At 46.2% G+C, this 19,973-nt stretch overlaps 1 protein-coding gene across 1 annotated transcript in view; it reads left to right on the top strand.

The window, feature by feature from the left end:
* LOC144826165 (astacin-like metalloendopeptidase) overlaps positions 1-1,518 on the top strand; it is a 180,986-nt gene extending 179,468 nt beyond the window's left edge. The window contains exon 13 of the mRNA XM_078684558.1: positions 1,442-1,518. Within this exon, the coding sequence (XP_078540684.1) occupies positions 1,442-1,518 (77 nt within the window). The remainder of the gene's footprint in view (positions 1-1,441) is intronic.
* The last annotated feature ends 18,455 nt before the right edge of the window (positions 1,519-19,973 follow it).

The raw sequence follows: 19,973 nt of genomic DNA, 5'->3' as shown, positions 1-19,973 counted from the left end.
ATTGAGATGTAACGCCTTAAAAGTCATGCAGGAAATGTTCAGCTGGATTCTTGCCGCGTACGGTAGACAGTTTAATGATTTTAGATCCGGTGAGATGTGTGTGTTTCTTTTTGTTCCAAGGACAAGTCTGGCTGCCTTGTTGAGAAATGCTCTTAAAGGGGCTAATTTGTAATGAGGTAAGTCACACTTCCATAATCCAGTCTGGGTAATACTAGGGCTTGGCCCACATGTTTTAGGTCTTCTTGTGGTAGAAAGTGTTTACGTTTACGTAGAACACTTAGTTGGTAATTTGCTCTTTTGGTGGCTGCGCTGATGTGATCCTGCATATTTAGGTGTTTCTCTAATGTGATACCTAATGATCTAGCCGAGTCTATGAAGTGGGGAGAGCATTTGAGGGCTGTAAAATGTTTCAACCAAAGATTAATCTTGGGACTGTAGTTTGGAGGGGAATTGAGAAGAAATTCGGTTTTGGCGGAGGTGAGTTTGAGATGGTTAACCGTGAGCCATAGGTGTTTGTTTTGTGAGATGGAATTGAGGGATATAATGTCCTCTGGGGAGGCGATTTTGAGATACAATTGAGTGTCAGCAGCATACATATGGTACATGATATATGAAGATTTTAGGAGGTAAGCCAGTGGTTCAACGAATGAGTTAAATAGAATGGGTGAAAGAGCAGAACATTGAGGAATGCCAAGCGTGATCGCATGGGACTTAGACAAAGATTGATTCATTTTGACTCTTAGGGATCAGTTTCGGAGGAAGGTAGTGGCCCATCCTTTGTTTCAGTAAGTTCAATAGATTATCATGTTTGCCGGGATCGAAGGCGGCTGATAAATCAAGCAGTATCAGAAGGCATGATTCATTTTGATCCAGAATTTCTAGTATGTCATCCATTATATGAGTAAGTGCAGATTCGGTGCTGTGATCTTAATGGAAGCCTGATTGGTGTTGGTCGAGGAGTTGATATTTGTCTACGTGGTTACATAATTGACTCTGAACACATTTTTCTAAGAACTTTTCCAGAGTAGAGATGTTGGAGATTGGTCGGTAGTTGTTAGGATCAGAGCCGTCTGCCATCATTTTTTTTATAGATGGGAGTTATTTTTCCTACTTTTAGGCAGTCAGGGTTGTGCCTTGAAGTAGTGAGCCGTTTAAAATCTTGGACCATAGAGGGAGAACACATGATTTGATCTCATTGAGTATGCATGGAGGTAGCGGGTCCATGAAGTGGTTAGGTGGGTTTAAGGAAAGAAGAATGTTGTACATGTCATGTTCGCTGATTGGGGAGAAGGTTTTCCAAGAGGTATTGTTTTTGGAGGGGGGCCAGGGTATTACATCCCCTTCCATGATCTGGGAGGTGTACAAGAAATTGCATGGGGTAGTTGGTAGAATTTCCTTTTCTAGTTGAAGTTTGTTCTCTATCTTTGTGGTTTTTTCCTAGAAGAAGATGGGGAGGGGGTGCTAGAAGAAGATGTCCATTTCTTCACAATTTGGCCGATAGCAGGATCCGGAGACTAATGAGTTGGTTGTGTTACCTGATTACTGCATGTCTATTTCGAATTGTTTTTTTTTGCCTATTTCTGGCTTGGTCAAGCTGTATTCCCAAAAAAATTTGCTGTCTCTTGTCTTATTTTTCTATTATATGTATTCCTTGTTGTTCTTAGGCATTTAGCAGTTCCAGGGGTGGAGTGGATCTCCAAGCTCTTTCTGCTCTTCTAAGATTGCGTCTTTTTCTGTGTTTCAGGTTGTCATTCAACCAGGGCTTTACATTTTTATTGGATAGATTTTTCTGTTGAAGTGGCGCAAAGGAGTCCATGACTTTCAGTATGGAAGTGTTGTAGTAGTCAGTGAGCTCATTGACATCCTCCATGTTGGTCTGTGGGATCAAGGTATTATTGCATTAAATCATTGTGGTTTATATTATGAAGATCCCTTTTCCATTGTTTTATTTTCATTGGTTGTTCATGCTTAGGGATCGCCTTCAGATTGAAGAGGAAGGTGATGCGATAATGGTCTGTCCGGTCACTGGTGCTAATAGATTCTAGAGAATTAGTGTCTGTTTTTGAGATAATAAGGTCCAGGGTCTCCCCCTTGTTGTGTGTTGGCCTGTCGCAAATTTGTGATAGCTAATGGTTTAATAGAAAAGATTTTAGGTTATTCACTGAGTGGTTGTTGACGTCATTCCAGTGTAGATTAAAGACCCCTACGAAGATCTGGGGTCCTTGAAGATTGTCATTCATTGTGATTATTTCCATGACTTGTTCAATGAATAAAGAGTTATCACCCAGCGGGTGATAGAAGGCATGTGTATTACAAATAGGTTTGTTGTCGCATTAAAAGTTGATGCTAAGATATTCGCATGTTGTGACCACTATTGTTTCCAATTGGCGTACTGAAAGAGTATTGTGGAAGATGCATGCTATTCCAACCCCTATTTTCTCGGGTCTTTCTAGTCGAATGATCTTGTGACTAGGAGGAACTAGTAGATCTATGATGGGATGAGATGAGTTGTTTGGCCATGTTTCCGTGTATGTGAGCACATGCTCCAGAGCGTGTAGCGTTGGTGGGGGAGACGTGAAAGTAGCACGGTTTGCTCGACATATTGCTCGTATTTGATTATAGAGGAGCATATCCATTATGATGGGCGTGGGAGTGTTGGTCGGCATGGGTGCAGCAAGAAATTGGTAATTTGGGTAAATATCAGCATATGTGTAAAGGTACCTATTATGGGCCCGTGTTTGCATTCCCCTCTCAGCTACAGCTGGTAGAGCAGGATTATGCGTGATAGAGATGGATGGGGTGTATAAACAGTCTAGGGATGCTTGTCTTCTCTATCCATCCCAGGTCCATCTCACACAGTCTACCATGTCCGCTGGTGTCCGGGAGCATCTATAGGGTTGATAAAGGGCTGTGGATAATGGTATTGGTTAAACTACATCCGCCTCAACAGCGGTATGTGGCTGAAATGTGACCGAGTATAGCCAGAAATGTAGATAATGGGCTTGGGCATACAGCGCGTACAGTGTCAACTCTGGGGCACGCAGGCCTCCTTGGCGGAAGGGTAGTGTGAGGACTTCCCTTGCTATTCTGGGCTGTTTACCCGCCCAGGCAAGGGAAATTAAATTAGATCTCTGTCGTTTGAGAAAATGTTGCGTGAGTGGGATCGGGAGATTGACAAAACCATAAAAAAACTTAGACAGCTTTGCCATCTTGACAATGGCCAGTCTACCACTGAGCGAGAGGGGGAGTCGATTCCACATCGAGATCCTCTCCTCCAGCCACGCGATAACTCTACTGTAGTTGGCCTGCCATAGCTCCCCAATGTTTCGACTTAGCCATACTCCCAGATATTGCACTGTTTTCGTTTAGGCCTGTGCGGTAAATTCCGTTCTGCTCGCGGAATTTGGGTAATTTTCCATACAACAGAGAACGCAAAATTACCCATAATTCTGCGTTCCGGGACTTCGAGACATTTTTTGCTTGTTCGCGTTCTCAAAATGCGTGTTCGCGAGATATTTCCCCCGAGCAAGCGAACAGCGATTGCGAACAGTAAAAAAGCATCGCAAACAAGCAATTCCACTTGTTTTCGGAGTTTCTGCGTGTTCGCTGAGATTTTTTACCGTTTTGCGGAGATTTGCGTAACGCGATTACGCAAATTCTGCCCACCCCTACTTCCGTTGCCCATTGCAATTCGAATTCAGATGCAAATTGATTCGTACTATCAGTTAGTGGGAAGAGGACAGAGTTAATCCAGTTTATTGTTATGCCATAAAGGCCTCCGAATTGGACAACATCCCTGATGAGGCTGTCAGACATATAAGGCAACATCGTCCGCATACATGGAGACTGGGACTACTCACTCTCGGAATTGGATTCCCCAGTGCGCATGGTATTGGTGTTGTTTAGGTGCTAAAGGTTCCATGGCAATGGTAAAAAGGAGTGGGGACAAGGGGGATACCTGTCTTCTACCCCGCGTAACTGGAAATGGTTCTGATAGCAGGCTGTTTACGCATTTTCTGGCTAAGGGGGCCGTGCAAAGGAGTTGAATGAGATTTAAAACATGTGCACTGAGCCCTATGTGTTGAAGGAGTTGGAATAGGTATGGCCACTCTAGGGATTCCAACACTTTGGTAGCGTCGAGTAGGGAAGCCACTGCTACCACGCGTGGATCTGCCCCATGCATGACAGAGAAGAAGGTGCTGAGATTGAGTGCGATCAATCAATCTGGCACCTAGCCAGACTGGTCAGGCCGTATTATGGTAGTGACAAGTGGAGATTAGCAGTTCGAAATAAGCTTGGCTAAAATGTTGTTATCTACGTTGATCATGGAGAGTGGCCTATATGAATCACATGAAGCGGCCGATTTGCCAGGCTTTAATATGTGACAATGACCGCCTCTCGCAGTGTTCGTGGTAATTCTCCGGTTTCTATAGTGTACTGGTACATAGCTAGAAGACGAGGGATTAGTGTGGCAGTGAATTCTTTATAAAAGGTTGTGGTAAGACCATCCAGGCTGGGGTCCTTATCGTTAGGGAGGTTGCAAAATTACATGTAGGACCTCCTCCTCCGTGAATGGGGAGTCTAGATATTGACGACACGTGTCATCCAGTCATAGTTGTTGTACAGAGTCCAGATAGTTTTCAATTTGGGCTATGGGAATGTGAGATTTAGATTTATAAAGTTCAGAGTAGTAAGCGGTCATAAAGTGCATCAGTTGATCTAGTGTGGTGTTCCTCGTGTCCACCCACTAAGTCAGCGATATCATCATTCGCAGCAGGAGTCTAAGCATGTGGGCTTGAGTCTTAATGGGTCACTTGCCCTCTCCATATCTACGAGCCTTGGCCTCCTTGCCCTAGGTAGTGTATTTCCTGCTCTGCTTCCTCATTGTGTTCAGACAGGGATTCACTATGCGCTCTAGAGTGCTCTGGTTGTTGGATCGAAAAAAGTCTTGTTCAAAAGCTTGCTACTCACTCTCAAGGCGCATGAGTCTTGTGCGTATTGGCTTTTAGGACTCCTGCTAGTTTGGCAATACAGACACCTCTTATGACAACCTTGAAGGTTTCCTACAACACCATTGGGGAATCCACTGATCCTTCATTTGTTGAGAAGTAATCTACAATGGCGGTGTGTACTTTGGTCCAAAACACCTGGTCGCATAACGCTCCAGGCGGTAGTCGCCTAGTGAAGCCTGGGGCATCAGGAGCTCCAGGAGTACCGGTCTGGAATACATCTGGAATACCGATTCCTAAATACCGAATCGGTAAAATTCGGTATTTAGGAATCAGTAATTCCCCTTTTACCTACATCTAGCCCTGAGTCTCAAGGTGGTGGTGACCAGGAGAAATATTGTTCCAAGGCCAAAGAGAAAGGTGGGAAAAAGTTGACATAGAAGTCCTCTATAGGTGCCCAAAGGTCTTCCTCGGGGTGGTGGGTCACAATCCTCTTCCTCCCCTGGTAAGAAACCCTATTGATCTCTCTGTAAAGAGAAAGGCCATAAGGCAAGGGATTCTGTTAGATTTGGGGGTCTCTAGTTGGCACAGGTAGGTACTTGGGACAAATAGGGATCCTTGCCTCTAGTCAGGGTAAGGGGCTACAGTCCTAAAATAACCCCTGCTCACCCCCTTGGTAGCTTGGCATTAGCAGGCAGGCTCATCTCAAAGGCAGTGTGTAAAACATTTGTGAACATATACAGTAATCAAGTGACAAAACTACAGATGGACACCACACAGGTTTTATATAAAAAATAAGTATTCTTTATATAGACTTTTCACAAGACCACAAATGACAAAAATTCACAATACTGTACTTAAAAGGCTAGTTTTAGCTTAGTTCTCTTCAGTTCTTAAAATGCGACACTTTGAGTCAATGTACCTTAAGATGCGACACGCAGGGCAATGAAAGTGTTGCAAAGATGGAAATGCGGCAAGATCCGGTGCAAAGAAATAAAGACGTCAAGTTCTTTCTGATGCAGCACGCTTCTCTGATGTTGCGAGAAGTCTCAGCTCAATTCGTCAGCTGCAGTGGTGACACCCTTGTTCAGTGATGCGACGGCAGCAGCTTTGGCGGCGACACTCTTCTCGGACGATGCGAGACGCTTCCGCTCGATGCGACAACTGCAGCAGCGATATCCTAGTTCAGTGATGCTACAACAGCATCTCCAACGGCTTTTGCTTCTACGTGGATGCGAGGCGCTTCTTGTGATACGGTGCAATGCAACAGCGACAGCTGCGACATCCTCACTCAGTGATGCGTTGGCAGCGGCTGCGACGGCGACGCGCTTCTTCCACGTTGTGAGACGCTTCTCTTGATGCGGTGCAATGCGTCAGCTACAGCGGCGACATCCACGATGCAATGGTAGCGGCTGCGACATGCTTCTTCGGGGTTGTGGGATGTATCTTGAGGTGCGGTGCAATGAATCAGCTACAGCGGCGACACCCTTGTTCAGTGATGCGACGGCAGCGGCTGCGACGGCGACCCGCTTCTTCCTCTTGAGTTGCGCTTCCAGCTCCTTGCGACACGCAGTCCCTCAGAAGGCCCAAAACAGCAGCAGGCACTTCCAAAGAACTCTGGGGAGCTGGGGGTCGAAGTCTGTTGTCCCTGAGACTTCAGCAGGAAGCAAGCTTCTCTCATGCCCTTGGAGATCCTTCACAAGTTGAATAAAGTGCACGCAAAGTTCTTTCTCCTTTCTTTGGCAGTCAGGCAACCACTGCAGGCCAATCCCCCAAGCTGCACTTCAGCTTAGGGATAGTCTTTCCTCAGTTTCTTCAGGTTCCTCTCCTCAGCAAAGGTTTCTTCTTGTTTGTCCAAAAGTGATCTAATTTATTGGGATCAGGGTCCCAATACTTATGCCCAAAAAGCCTTTGTCCTCTGAGGGCAGAGGGGCCTTTGCCCAGTCCAAACCAGTTCTGGAGCACTCTGCTGACATGACTCCTTCCTTCCTGTCACAGTGCAAGGCAGAAACATTAGACGCCCCACAGGAGGTGGAGCCAACATTGTGGAGGGAAGGCACAGCCCTGGAGCACTCTGTTGACATGACTCCTTCTCTCCTTTTACAGTGCAAGGCAGAAACATTAGACGCCCCACAGGAGGTGGAGTCAGCATTGTGGAGGGAAGGCACAGCCCTGGAGCACTCTGTTGACATGACTCCTTCTCTCCTTTCACAGTGCAGGGCAGAGACAACAGATACACCACAGGAGGTGGAGCCAACATTGTGGAGGGAAGGCACAGCCCTATTCAGGTCCCAGGAGCAACTCCTCCCTCCCATCTAGATGTAGATCTCTTTATTCACTACTGGCTGACTCATCCTGTCTCCTGGAATCCCCCAGCCCTGTCACTCAAACTCCAGACAAGGAATGCACAACCTAGCAGAGGCAGGCTTGGATAGTTAGCCAAGAAAATACCTACTTTCCAAAAGTGGTATTTTCAAAATCAGAATGATAAAACCAACCACTAACAGATGTATTTTATCATTCTGATTTCAGACATACTAAACTCGAAATTCTACCGTGTTCTCTGAGTCACCTAGGATAATAAGATGTAATAATCTAATTGCCCATTCTAGCCTAAGGAGAACAGGTAGCCTTGCAATAGTGAAAAACGAAAATGATGGTAATTCACTATTAGGACATGCTACACACACCAGGGCATGTCCTACCTTATACTTACAATGCACTCTGCCCTTGGGCCTACCATAGGGGTGTCTAATATGAAGAAAAAGAAATGTTTAGGGACTGGCAAGTGGGTGCACTTGCCCAGTCAGCATGGTAGTACCAGACTGCACACAGGCTCTGCAATGGCAATCCTCAGACACACTTTTACAGGCTGCTTCTGTGGGTGGCACAACCAGTACTGCAAGCCCACTAGCAGCGTATGGTTCACAATCCCTGGGCACCCTCAGTGCACTGTACTGCGGTCTGACAAGTAAACCAAACCAGCCAATCAGGGAATCACTAATTCATACATTAATTTACAATGGGGAGAGCATATGCACTTTATCACTGATCAGCAGTGGTAAAGTGCCCAGAGTCATAAAACCAACAAAAACAGGTCAGACAGAATGCAGGAGGAAGGCAAAAAGTCCAGGGATGACCCTGCAAAAAGGGCCAAGTCCAACAGATTCCAATTGCGCCAAGGCCAGCAACAAGGATACCACCACTACTACTACTCCTACCTCTACACCCCCTAGTGCCCGTAGTAGCTCTACAGATTGTAGTGGACCCAAGAGTTCAGTTCGGTTCTCACAGGGTACCGAGGTGGAGTCTGGCCTGGCCAGAGCCCCTAAACAGACTACCTTAGTATGTGATGGTGGCATGGGTTTTGCCACTTTTACTGTGAGTCCCAATACCTCAGGCAAGTACAAACAGGAGCCTCTGATGAATGGTCAGAAAGCTGTAGCATGTAGGGTCACAGAGGCTAGTGTCACCCCCGAATACCTCAACAACCGCCTCTCGTTCTACACTCCCACCCGCCAGCTCCGATCCGCCAGCCTCGCCCTCGCCATCGTCCCACGGATCAGCAGAACCACAACCGGAGGAAGATCGTTCTCCTACCTGGCCGCCAAGACATGGAACTCCCTCCCCACACACCAACGACTGACCCAGGACGACCTCACCTTCAGGAAGCACCTCAAGACCTGGCTATTCGAGCAGTAACAGCACCCCTCTCCCTTCAGCGCCTTGAGACCCTCACAGGTAAGTAGCGCGCTCTATAAATTTATTGATTGATTGATTGATTTGTCTTTTTTTTGCATCAAGTTACTTGTAAATACAAATGTGATTTCTAGTGATATCCATTCACCACTTCTGTAATGCTGTCTGTAGCACACATCAGCAATGCTTCAAGGCACAAGAAACAGGCTGTTGACACACAGGTACAAATGGTCAAAAACACACGTTCCTAGTGTTACTTTCCGATTGCAGATTTACTCACAATAAAAGGCAAAAACGCTAAAGGGAAAACAGAGCTTTATGTGTGACCTTGGGCTTTGCTTTGTGATTTAGGAGGTCAGCAGGTAGTAGAAGGATGCGATCTAGTTCTAGCCACCTCTGCAGGGGGTTCATTGTTTCAAGATGAGGCAATACCAGAAATTAATTACACAAACCTGCTACAACATGATTCTGATTGGACTATCAGGTTTTCCTGGCATGCAGGAGCAGGAAATGTCTGGGGTGCTTTGGAAATGGTAAAATACTACGGGCTAGATGTAGGTAATTTTATTTTATTTTATTTTACCACTTCTTAAATACCGAATCATACCGATTCGGTATTTAAGAAGTGGTAAAATAGAGGGGGGGAGATGTAGGTATTTCAGATTCGGTAAATACCGAATCGTTAAGATTCGGTATTTACCGATTCTGTAAATACCGATTCGGTAATGCCCATTGATTCCTACGGGCCTTGAAGCCCATAGGAATCAATGGGCATTACCGAATCGGTATTTACATAATCGGTAAATACCGATTTCAGCAAGGGTGCAGGGGGTGTCACTTTGACACCCTCTAGCACCCCAAGTACAGGCATGTGTGCCATGTGGAACACAGACATGCCCTAAGGGTGCATGCACACCTGAATTCGGTATTTTACCACCCAATTGGATTGGGTGGTAAAATACCGAATTCTGAAGGCCTGTAGCACTGTGAACAGTGCTACCTACATCTGGGATTTACTGAATCGGTAAAATTACCGATTCAGGATTTTACAGATTCTGTAAATTTACAGTTTCGGTAAATTTACCGAATCTGTAAAATATTGGCTCCTACATCTCGAAAACCAATTACCGGTCGGTAATTGGCGACCTACATCTGGCCCTACATGATTTCTTCAGGCTACAGTCCAGAACTGTCTTGTTTCCAAGTTGTTGTATAATTTGTAGGCGTGCTGCCGAGGGACCAGACAGGAAAACCTGAGAAGCATTACATCACTAGCAACAAAATGATGCAAGGTCTCTCAATTACGGTGGAAAAAACAAGTGGGTCATCCTTTTTACCCACCGTAGGTTAAAAACACTTGTAAATAGATGGCTACCTGCGCTAGCAAGGATGGGAGAGAGGGAGGTAGATAGAGCGAAAGAGAAAGGGAGGTAAAGAGAGAGAGAGAGAGAGGGAGGTAAAGAGAGAGAGAGAGAGAGAGAGGGAGTTAAAGAGAGAGAGAGTGGGAGATAAAGAGAGAGAGAGAGGGAGGTAAAGAGAGAGAGAGAGAGGGAGGTAAAGAGAGAGAGAGAGAGAGAGAGGGAGTTAAAGAGAGAGAGAGTGGGAGATAAAGAGAGGGAGGTAGAGAGAGAGAGAGAGAGAGAGAGGGAGATAAAGAGAGAGAAGGAGAGAGAGAGAGAGAGAGAGAGAGGGAGTTAGAGAGAGAGAAGGAGAGAGAGAGAGAGAGAGAGAGAGAGGGAGGGAGTGGGAGATAAAGAGAGAGAGAGAGAGAGAGAGAGGGGGGAGATAAAGAGAGAGAGAGAGGGAGGTAGAGAGAGAGAGAGAGAGGGAGGTAAAGAGAGAGAGAGAGAGAGGGAGTTAGAGAGAGAGAGAGAGAGAGAGAGAGAGAGAGGGAGGGAGGGAGAGAGAGAGAGAGAGAGGGAGAGGGAGAGGGAGAGAGAGAGAGAGAGAGAGGGAGTTAGAGAGAGAGAGAGAGAGAGGGAGTTAGAGAGAGAGAAGGAGAGAGAGAGAGAGAGAGAGAGAGGGAGTTAGAGAGAGAGAAGGAGAGAGAGAGAGAGAGAGAGAGAGAGGGAGGGAGTGGGAGATAAAGAGAGAGAGAGAGAGAGAGAGAGGGGGGAGATAAAGAGAGAGAGAGAGGGAGGTAGAGAGAGAGAGAGAGAGGGAGGTAAAGAGAGAGAGAGAGAGAGAGGGAGTTAGAGAGAGAGAGAGAGAGAGAGAGAGAGAGGGAGGGAGGGAGAGAGAGAGAAGAGAGGCAGAGAGAGGGAGGGAGGGAGAGAGAGAGAAGGAGGTCTCTTTCCGAAGAGAGGAAGGGGAGAGAGAGATGCAGGAGTGAGAAAAAGAGAGGGAGACGGAGAGAGAGAGAGAGGGGGGAGGGAGGAGAGAGACGTACATACAATCAAGATACTAATAAAGGTTATTGTGTCACTTTTATTGTGCATTGGTTGGTTTTGATATTGTAGCTGCATTCGTTGTTCTTAGGTTGATAATTAAACATCCACATAGTAAAATATCGAATTTCAAATAGAAGTCCTATCTCCTGTGCCTTTGTAAAAAGGGTCATTCTTCAAATCTTCGGTGAAATAAAACCCAAGCAGTCACAGCAGACAAACAAAAGGTCACTGGTGGTGCTTGGCACAGGACCTGGAGGCCGAAGGCTGCAGTTCTGTGTCAGTCTGAGTTATAAAACCACAGCTCTCCAGGTCTGTCCTTTCAAGATACCATCGTAAGTTGTAATAAAAAAGCATTCTTTTCACATCATAACTGAGTTTGCAGTGGTTTAGTTACACAAAGAGGCTGTCTAATAAAGAATGTGTTCTCTACAAATAAAATGATGCCATGCTTCAGCCACATATATGCGATATTTGCTTCAATATACACTACTGGCCCCCATTACACTCCCCACCCTCTCGGTAAATGTTCTTGTCTCACTTTAGAACACTTTCACTTAAAACAGCACCTCATTTTTAAGTCGAGCCTGGCAGTGTGCAAGTGTTGTCTGCAAGACGTGTAGTAATCACTGGCTTTGATCCCACCTGCTACTTACCATAGGCTGACTCCAGAGTCACTCTTTTATGCTGAATTATGATTGGTTCCTGCACCCAGTACATCACTTCCGTTCGCAGTTCAGCAGCACCGCTCAACTGCAGATTAATTTCCTTTAATTAGTAGCCATCCGCTTTGATGCAGGTACTATTTCTGTACCTCCTACCATTCCTCATGCTGCGTTTACGTAGCCCATCCCTGTGTTTATTGTTTTACACCCGCCTCTGTTTTAATTAATTGTTTTCTGTCCCATTATCAGCCCTCCCCTCCCTTCAACCACAAACACAGCAGAAGCAGTCCTTTGGTGGTCCGCCCAGGCTCCACACAAGCCTCCTAGAACTACCATCTGCCTTACCCAGTCCGCAGCTACTAGTACAAAGTATTGCCATTCGTAATTTTATTTTTAATATATATCTTGTACCCCTCCCATCCCCCAGGCAGTGTTTGCCTAGTCCATCCCTGTTTTCATTGTTTACCACCCGCCCGCCACAGTTTTAATTGATTAATTTCCACTGTCGCGTTATCAGTCTTGCCCCACCCCGAGCACAAACACAGCAGAAACAGCCCTCCTTCATATCGCTGCATTGTGAGATACATTTAGAGCACGTTGCATAATGAATTTAGGTTACAGCGCATCACCCTGTAGTCTTCACATCATTCCTGGTCTCTAGCCCAGCAGATTGTGTAATACAGGTGGGGCCATGGCATGTAGAAGCTGCAGTGATATGAGACCGATCCCACTCCTCCTCAGAAAAAGCCTCATTGTTTGCTTGCCCTCAAGTTGCGAGGATTGCATGCTCATTTCTTGATGATTATGCTAATGAATCTCGTCTGCGGACACCCAAGACCTACAGCGCTGCCTTTGTGCAGGGTTGTTGGCCTCCGGTTTCATATTGTGTTTGGTCCTCAGATCATTCTCATTCATCACATGCATCCCAGACACCCTCAAAGCTGGGCAGGTATCACCCATTCTAAAGAAACCTATGGCAGACCCAACGGACCTAAACAACTATCGCCCTATATCCAATATTCCTACCTTGGCCAAATTATTGGAAAAATGTGTGCAGCTCCAGCTGATAAAGCTTATTGATCACTTTGACCTACTTAAAAAATACCAATCAGGTTTCCGAGCAGGTCACAGCACTGACTCAGCCATGACACATATAATGGACAACGCCCTACAAATCCTAGATCAGAATGGAGCCTGCCTACTCATCCTGCTTGACCTCTCCTCAGCCTTTGATACGGTCAAACACGAGAACCTGACAGATCTTCTGAAACACAGAATGGGATTATCAGGGTCAGTGCTAAATTGGTTTACCTCATTCCTCCAAAACCGGACACAACAATTCAAGGTCAACAACTCTCTGTCCAAACCTGTCCCAGTAACTTCGGGAGTCCTGCAAGGGTCCTCACTATCCCCGACACTGTCAATCTTTTCATGGAACCACTCACCAAATTTTTACACACTTCTAACATGCAATATCACACAACTATACCTTAAGATCCATACCCTTGAAGACATCAAATCGCTTAACACAACGCTTGGGAATACCCAGACATGGCTGGCAGAAAACCATCTCAAATTGAATGCCCTAAAAACCGAATTCCTCCTAATCGCTCCACCCGCCCAAGTCCCGATAATGCAAGACTGGATCAAACATCTTACAGCACTCAATGGTCAGCCAACCATCGTGGATTCAGCGAAATCACTGGGAATAACTCTTCACAGTAACCTCATATGCAAAAACGGATCAGCAACACAACAAAAGGAGCAAACTTCCAGCTAAATACACTGAGGAAGCTGAAACCTTTCCTGCCAGACAACAACTTCAAGCTGGCAGTACAAGCTCTAGTTATCCCTAGAGTGGAGTACGGAAGGGTCTCTCTTTGTAGCCTGCCCAAAGCTACAACGGCTCCTCTAAGAGCTTTAATCAATGCTGCAGCGAGACTCATCACTGGCTCTAAAAGAAGTTCCCACATCTTCCCGGACCTAAACTCCTTGAATTGGCTACCTCTTGAAGGCTGAATTCATTTGAAAATAGCTTGTATGATGCATAAAGCCATGCATCACAGGGCACCCAGCTATCTGGCACAGAAACTGACGATCTCTGGTGGGATCAAATCCTCAAGAACTGCGAAAAACTTGTTACTGAAACCACCAAGATTAAACAAGAAGAAAACATATAACCAAACCTTTTCAGAGATGGCGTCCAGAATTTGGAATGCCTTACCCCCAGAAACCAGACCTAATTCCTCTACTGCATCTTTCAAAAAGGAAGTAAAATCGATTCTCATTGCCAAATTCACCTGAGCCTGGTCTAAAGAAATGTTGAGACCAAACGTACCCTCGCTACTAATCCTTATTTTGACAATGGTCCATCCAGGCATCCTAGACATTATATCTACCCTTTACCTGACTCACCGGGATAGTTTTGTGATGTACCTTACTACTTTGCTTTGACGAGATGTTATGTATACGAGCTTTGACTTGCATTTAACTGATGTGTAAATAATTTTACTTACTGTAAGCGCTCTGATATCCGCAAGGGTCTTGTTCGCGCTCTATAAAAGTCTCAAAATAAATAAATAAATAAGTAGGCAAGTAAGTAAATAAATAAATAAATAAATAAATAACTAAATAAATAAATGTCATGCATCCAGCCCTCAGTTGCATTTACCTGTGCAAACGGTGCAGCTTCGGAGAATTCAAATGTACACACAATGCCCTACCTGATGTGCCTACTAGAATAGCATTTTAGATTGCAGCCTCCAAATCAAAAACTAGCCTGGATTTATCAAATGATAATCTGTTAATGAAATACATAATATAAAACTTCATATACCAATTGAATTTTAGCTTTCCTGTTTGCTCGTCACTCTTGCCACTCCCCCTCCCACCCAGCAATGCTTGTTTGCATTTGCTTTAAAAAAAACAACAACAAAAACACTATGACTCGGTGAATGCTGGCACACTTTTTTTTTGTTCACTGGCCTATTTTATTTGTCTGTCGATGGATGCCGTCCAGAGAGGTGAATATTTTTCTTGCGTGGCGATAGCGTTGGCAATATTTATGTTTCCAGCTTCTCATCTTCCTTTGTAGGAGTAGTAAACAAACAAGCAGCATCTGTGCTGAGCAGGGCCATGCCAGATCCGGCTTCCTCCAGGCCTGGGCTCTGGTGATGTCAGTGCGGGCACAGGACAGAAGCCTGCACCCTCGCAGCTCTGAAGACCACCTATTCTCCTGTCTATGGTACACTGCTTGGCAGGCACCGTGCTTTCTTTTGTGGGTCACCGCCGGCACCATAATGTGTGGTACTCCAGGAACTTTATAATTGCTCAACACAATAGTATCTACTGTATTACCCTCTGAAGGATGAATGCCTCTGTGGACCCTGCTGCAAAATGCAACTATCACCTGCAAGGAACATTGAGATCTGTGTAACAGGATGTAGAGAAAGAGTGTGATCTCCACATACTGATACAGCTCTTCATACCTGCAAATTACATTTAACCCATTCGATGCTGATGACGGAGCGGTTCCGTCATCAGCATCGGTTGGGCTGTGCTGATGACGGAACCGCTCCGTCATCAGTACAGCCCTGGGGGGGGAGCGCTGGCGCTCCCCCCACCCCCCTGTGCAGCGATCTTTTTTTTTTTTGCAGGGGTGGCAGCGGAAGACTTTCCGCTGCCACCCCCTGGCCCCCCCACGCTTCCTGGTGACGTCAGCGCGCACAGCGCGCGCCAACGTCATCAGGAAGCGCTGGACGCGCTGGAAGCCATTTGTTTCCAGCGCGTCCAGCAAAGAGGTGCGTGTTTGCTGCTCCGGTGGGGCGGGGGGGGGCGTTTTTCGGTGCCTTGAGGCATCGGGGGGGAGGAAACTGTGTTTCCTCTCCCCTGATGTCCCAATGCACGGCATTCCTGGTGCACGATCGCGCACAGCGTCGCGATCGTGCACAGGAATGCCCCACTAGACACCAGGGATTGCTTGTGTTTGTTTTTTTTTGTGCAGGAAGCGACCCCTTGGGCAAGGGTCGCTTCCTTAGGGGGCCAAATAATGTTTTAGACTTTTCTGCCCCCCCTGGGGCAGATCAGCCGTTTTGTTTGGCCGATCTGCACCCAGGGGGGGCATAGACTTTTCTGCCCCCCCTGGGGCAGATCAGCCGTTTTGTTTGGCCGATCTGCACCCAGGGGGGGCAGAAAAGCCCACTAGACACCAGGGATTGTTTTTGGGCATATTTATTTGTCGAGGAAGCGACCCCTTGGGCAAGGGTCGCTTCCTTTTGGGGCCAAATAATGTTTCAGACTTTCCTGCCCCCCCCGGGGCAGATCGGCCGTTTTGTTTGGCCGATCTGCACCCAGGGGGGGCAGAAAAGCCCACTAGACACCAGGGATTGTTTTTTTATTTATAAAGGAAGCGACCCCTTGGGCAAGGGTCGCTTCCTTAGGGGGATAAAATATTTTTCAGACTTTTCTGCCCCCCCTGGGGCAGATCAGCCGTTTTTTCGGCCGATCTGCACCCAGGGGGAGCAGAAAAGCCCACTAGTCACCAGGGATTTGTTTTTTATTTGAAAAGGAAGCGACCCCTTGGGGAAGGGTCGCTTCCTAGTGGCCCTAATATTTTTTTAGACTTTTCTGCCCCAGGGGGGGGAATAGAAAAGCCCACTAGACTCCAGGGTTATTTTTTTTTATAGGGAGCGACCCCTTGGCCAAGGGTTGCTTCCTTGGGCCCATTTGTTTTCAGTATGTTCTGCCGTGTCTTTATTTGGCCTCTCTTCCCTCCGTAGGGTTGCTTCCAGGGGGCTCACGTTTATAATGATTTATAATCTTCCCCCCTTGGGGACAGACACCCCATTTGTGACATACCCTGTGACATAGCCTGTTGTAATGTGTGTTGTTTTTGTTTCTTCTAATGTGTATTGGTTTTTTTTCTCTTTAGATTGTTGCAGTGTGCGGTTCTGTTACTGGTGGTTCTGTTGTTCTGCTGTTTCTGTAGTTGCATGTGTTTGGTAAGAAACCTTTTTTTTGTTCAATTGTAATGTAATTGTTTATTTTGCAAAGTGTGTAGTAATACGAGTATGTTTTGTTGCTGTTTTTTGTGATTGTAAAACATGTTTTGCATTTGTTTTTGATGTGTCCTTCTGTAGATGTAAGTTTTTTTTTCTTCTTTCTAGTGGGATATCGTTGCCTATTTGCTGTGTCTTTGCAGAGTAGGTGCTGGTGAGTGTAGTTGTGTCTTGTAAGTGCATTGTATATTTTTTCTAAATATATTTTTTTGTGAAAAAGTCTTACATTTTTATCTTACTTTGCGCAGTGTTGGGGTTGTTGAGTTGTTTGTGCAGACTCCTTTATTTGTAAGGATCGATTTTCTGAGATCTTTTATCCTGGGAAAGAAATTGCAGTGGATGAGTCTTTGCTGTTGTTCAAGGGCCGCTTGGTATTTCGGCAAAACATTCCTAGTAAGAGGGCACGCTATGGAATCAAACTGTATATGCTGTGTGACAGTGAGACTGGATATGTCTCTAATTTCAGGGTGTACACTGGTAAGGAATCCAGGATTAACCCCCCTGGTTGTCCGTCGACTTTTGGAGTGACTGAGAAAATTGTGTGGGAACTTGGTCGTGGATTGTTTAACAAAGGCCATCATTTGTATGTCGATAACTTCGACACTGGTGTGCGGTTGTTCAGGGAATTGGCCAAAGTGGACACTGTTGCTTGTGGCACAATCCGCTCAAACCGTAAAGGTTTCCCAAAAGAACTTGTTTATCGAAAGCTTGCTCGGAGACAGTGCAGTGCATTGCTTTGTGAGGAGCTTCTAGCTGTGAAGTTTACAGACAGGAGAGATGTCTACATGTTGACTACAATACATGATGAAAGCACTGAACCGCGGACTGTTTGGGGTCAGGTTGCAGAAGTGCACAAACCTGTGTGCATACTGGACTACAATAAATACATGGGTGGTGTTGACAGAGTTGATCAGAGATTGGAACCGTATGCTGCTCTTCGTAAGGCTTACATTTGGTACAAGAAGTTGGCTATCCATCTTTTCCACTTGGCAACCTTTAATGCTTTTATTGTGTTCCAGAAATCTTGTCCCCAGTCAAAGATGACTTTTGTAAAGTTTCAGGAGTCTGTAATAGGCAGCCTTGTTTTAGTGGAACAGGCAAGTGTTCCTAGAGTTGGAGTGGTGGAGGATGTTGCCAGATTGAAAGATCGCCACTTTCCTGATACAATTCCTCCTACAACCTCAAAAGACTTTCCCAGTCGGAGATGTAGAGTCTGTTGGCGAATAGGTTTGCGGAAGGAGGTTCGCATGTACTGCCCCGACTGCCCTTCAAACCCCGGGCTGTGTGTACCTGCTTGTTTTAGATTGTACCACACGCAAAAGAATTTTTGGGAGTATCAATGAGTGGTAAAGTGAACTGGTTGGTCTTTATTCTGTAAAAGTTATTGTTCAGTTTCAAAGTTTGTATTTGTGTAGTCTTTTTAGATTTAGTTGTCGAGTTAGTAGATTTGTATCAATTTGCAATTTGTTTTTGTTTCTCTTTTATTAAAAAAAAAAAACTAAAGTATGATGTTGGTTTGCGTGTAGTGTCCATTGTCTGACTGTGTGCATGGTTTGGCGCTTGGCTGCCGGTGTCTGTGGACTGGTGCTTGTCTGGCGGTGTCTGCGGACTGGTGCTTGACTGGCGGTGTGCGTGGTCTGGTGTTTGGTTGGCGGTGTGCGTGCTCTTGCGCTTGCCTGGTGTTGTGTTTGGATTTGTCTTTGGCTGGTGGTGTTCGTGGAGTGGTGCTTGGCTGGCGGTGTGTGTGGAGTTGTGCTTGGCTGGTGGTGCGTGTTGAGTGGCGCTTGGCTGGTCGTGTGTGTGGAGTGGCGCTTGGCTGGTGGTGTGCGTGGAGTGGTACTTGGCTGTCTGTGCACGGAGTGGTGCTTGGCTGGTGTTGTGTTTGTGGAGTGGCGCTTGGCTTGTGGTGTGTGTGGAGGGGCGCTTGGCTGGTGGTGTGCATGGAGTGGTACTTGGCTGTCTGTGCACGGAGTGGTGCTTGGCTGGCGGTGTGTGTGGAGTGGTGCTTGACTGGCGGTGTGTGTGGAGTGGCGCTTGGCTGGACGGTGTGCGTGGAGTGGTACTTGGCTGTCTGTGCACGGAGTGGTGCTTGGCTGGTGTTGTGTTTGTGGAGTGGCGCTTGGCTGGTGGTGTGCGTGGAGTGATGCTTGGCTGGTGGTGTGTGTGGAGTGGTACTTGGCTGTCGGTGTCGCTGAGTGGTGTTTGGCTGGCAGTGTGCATGGTCTGGTGCTTGGATGGTGGTGTGGGTGGACTGGCGCTCGGCAGGCGGTGTGTGAGTAGTTACTTTCTGTTGGTCACTACACACACTGCTAGTTGAGTGACACTCCACACAGTCCATCATTTTGTGTAGTTGCAGTGTCAGAAATGTGGGCATGTGAAAGTGATGGGCCCTTGAATGGCGCTGTTTGCTGGTGTGAGTGTTGGAATGTGATGGGTCGGCGGTTGGCGGTGTGAATGTTTTGTATGTGTCACGCGTACGAAAGGTGTATGAATGGCCTGTAAAGAGGTTGGTGCCTTGACGTGGCTTTACAGCTCACGAGCTGTGAGTCAGTGGTTCAGTTTATCATACTTTCAATTATACACAGTGTATTTCATTTTTGTGAAATTACTTGCGTATACAATTGTATGTACTGAATCATCACTCACCCTCGTGCCAAATCCAACCAGTATGTGTGTGTGCTTGCGGATTAGATGGGTGTGCAGTAATAATTGTTTTTTTTCTCTTTCTGCAGTAGGGTGTACCTTGTCCCTTATTGTGATTGTTGTTATGTGTTGCTTTTCCATTCGGATGGTGTCAATGGTCTGGTTTGTATCAGGTATGAAAGGTGCGTGAATGGCCTGTAAAACGGTTGGTGCCTTGTCGTGGCTTTACAGCTCACGAGTTGCGAGTCACTGGTTCAGTTTTTATGCATTTATTTATTGACAGAGCATTTCATTTTTTTGAAATATCTTGTTAATAAAATTTTATGTACTGAACCATCACTCGCCCTCGTGCCAAATCCAACCTGTATGTGTGTGTCCTTGAGGAATAGATAGCCGTGCTTGAATGTTTGACTTTTGAGTAACTCTGTTAAGGTGTGGTATGGCTACCCACGCAAGTGAGGTACCGTTTTTATCGGGAGACCTGGGGGAACGCTGGGTGGGAGGTAATTTGTGTGAGCCCAGTGATGCCACGCTTTCCCAGACTACAACGTGTGAAAAAATTGATTTTTTTCT

Source organism: Lissotriton helveticus, chromosome 3_2 (assembly GCF_964261635.1).
Source record: "Lissotriton helveticus chromosome 3_2, aLisHel1.1, whole genome shotgun sequence".
Classification (NCBI taxonomy): domain Eukaryota; kingdom Metazoa; phylum Chordata; class Amphibia; order Caudata; family Salamandridae; genus Lissotriton; species Lissotriton helveticus.
This window is presented reverse-complemented; position numbering and strand designations above follow the sequence as displayed.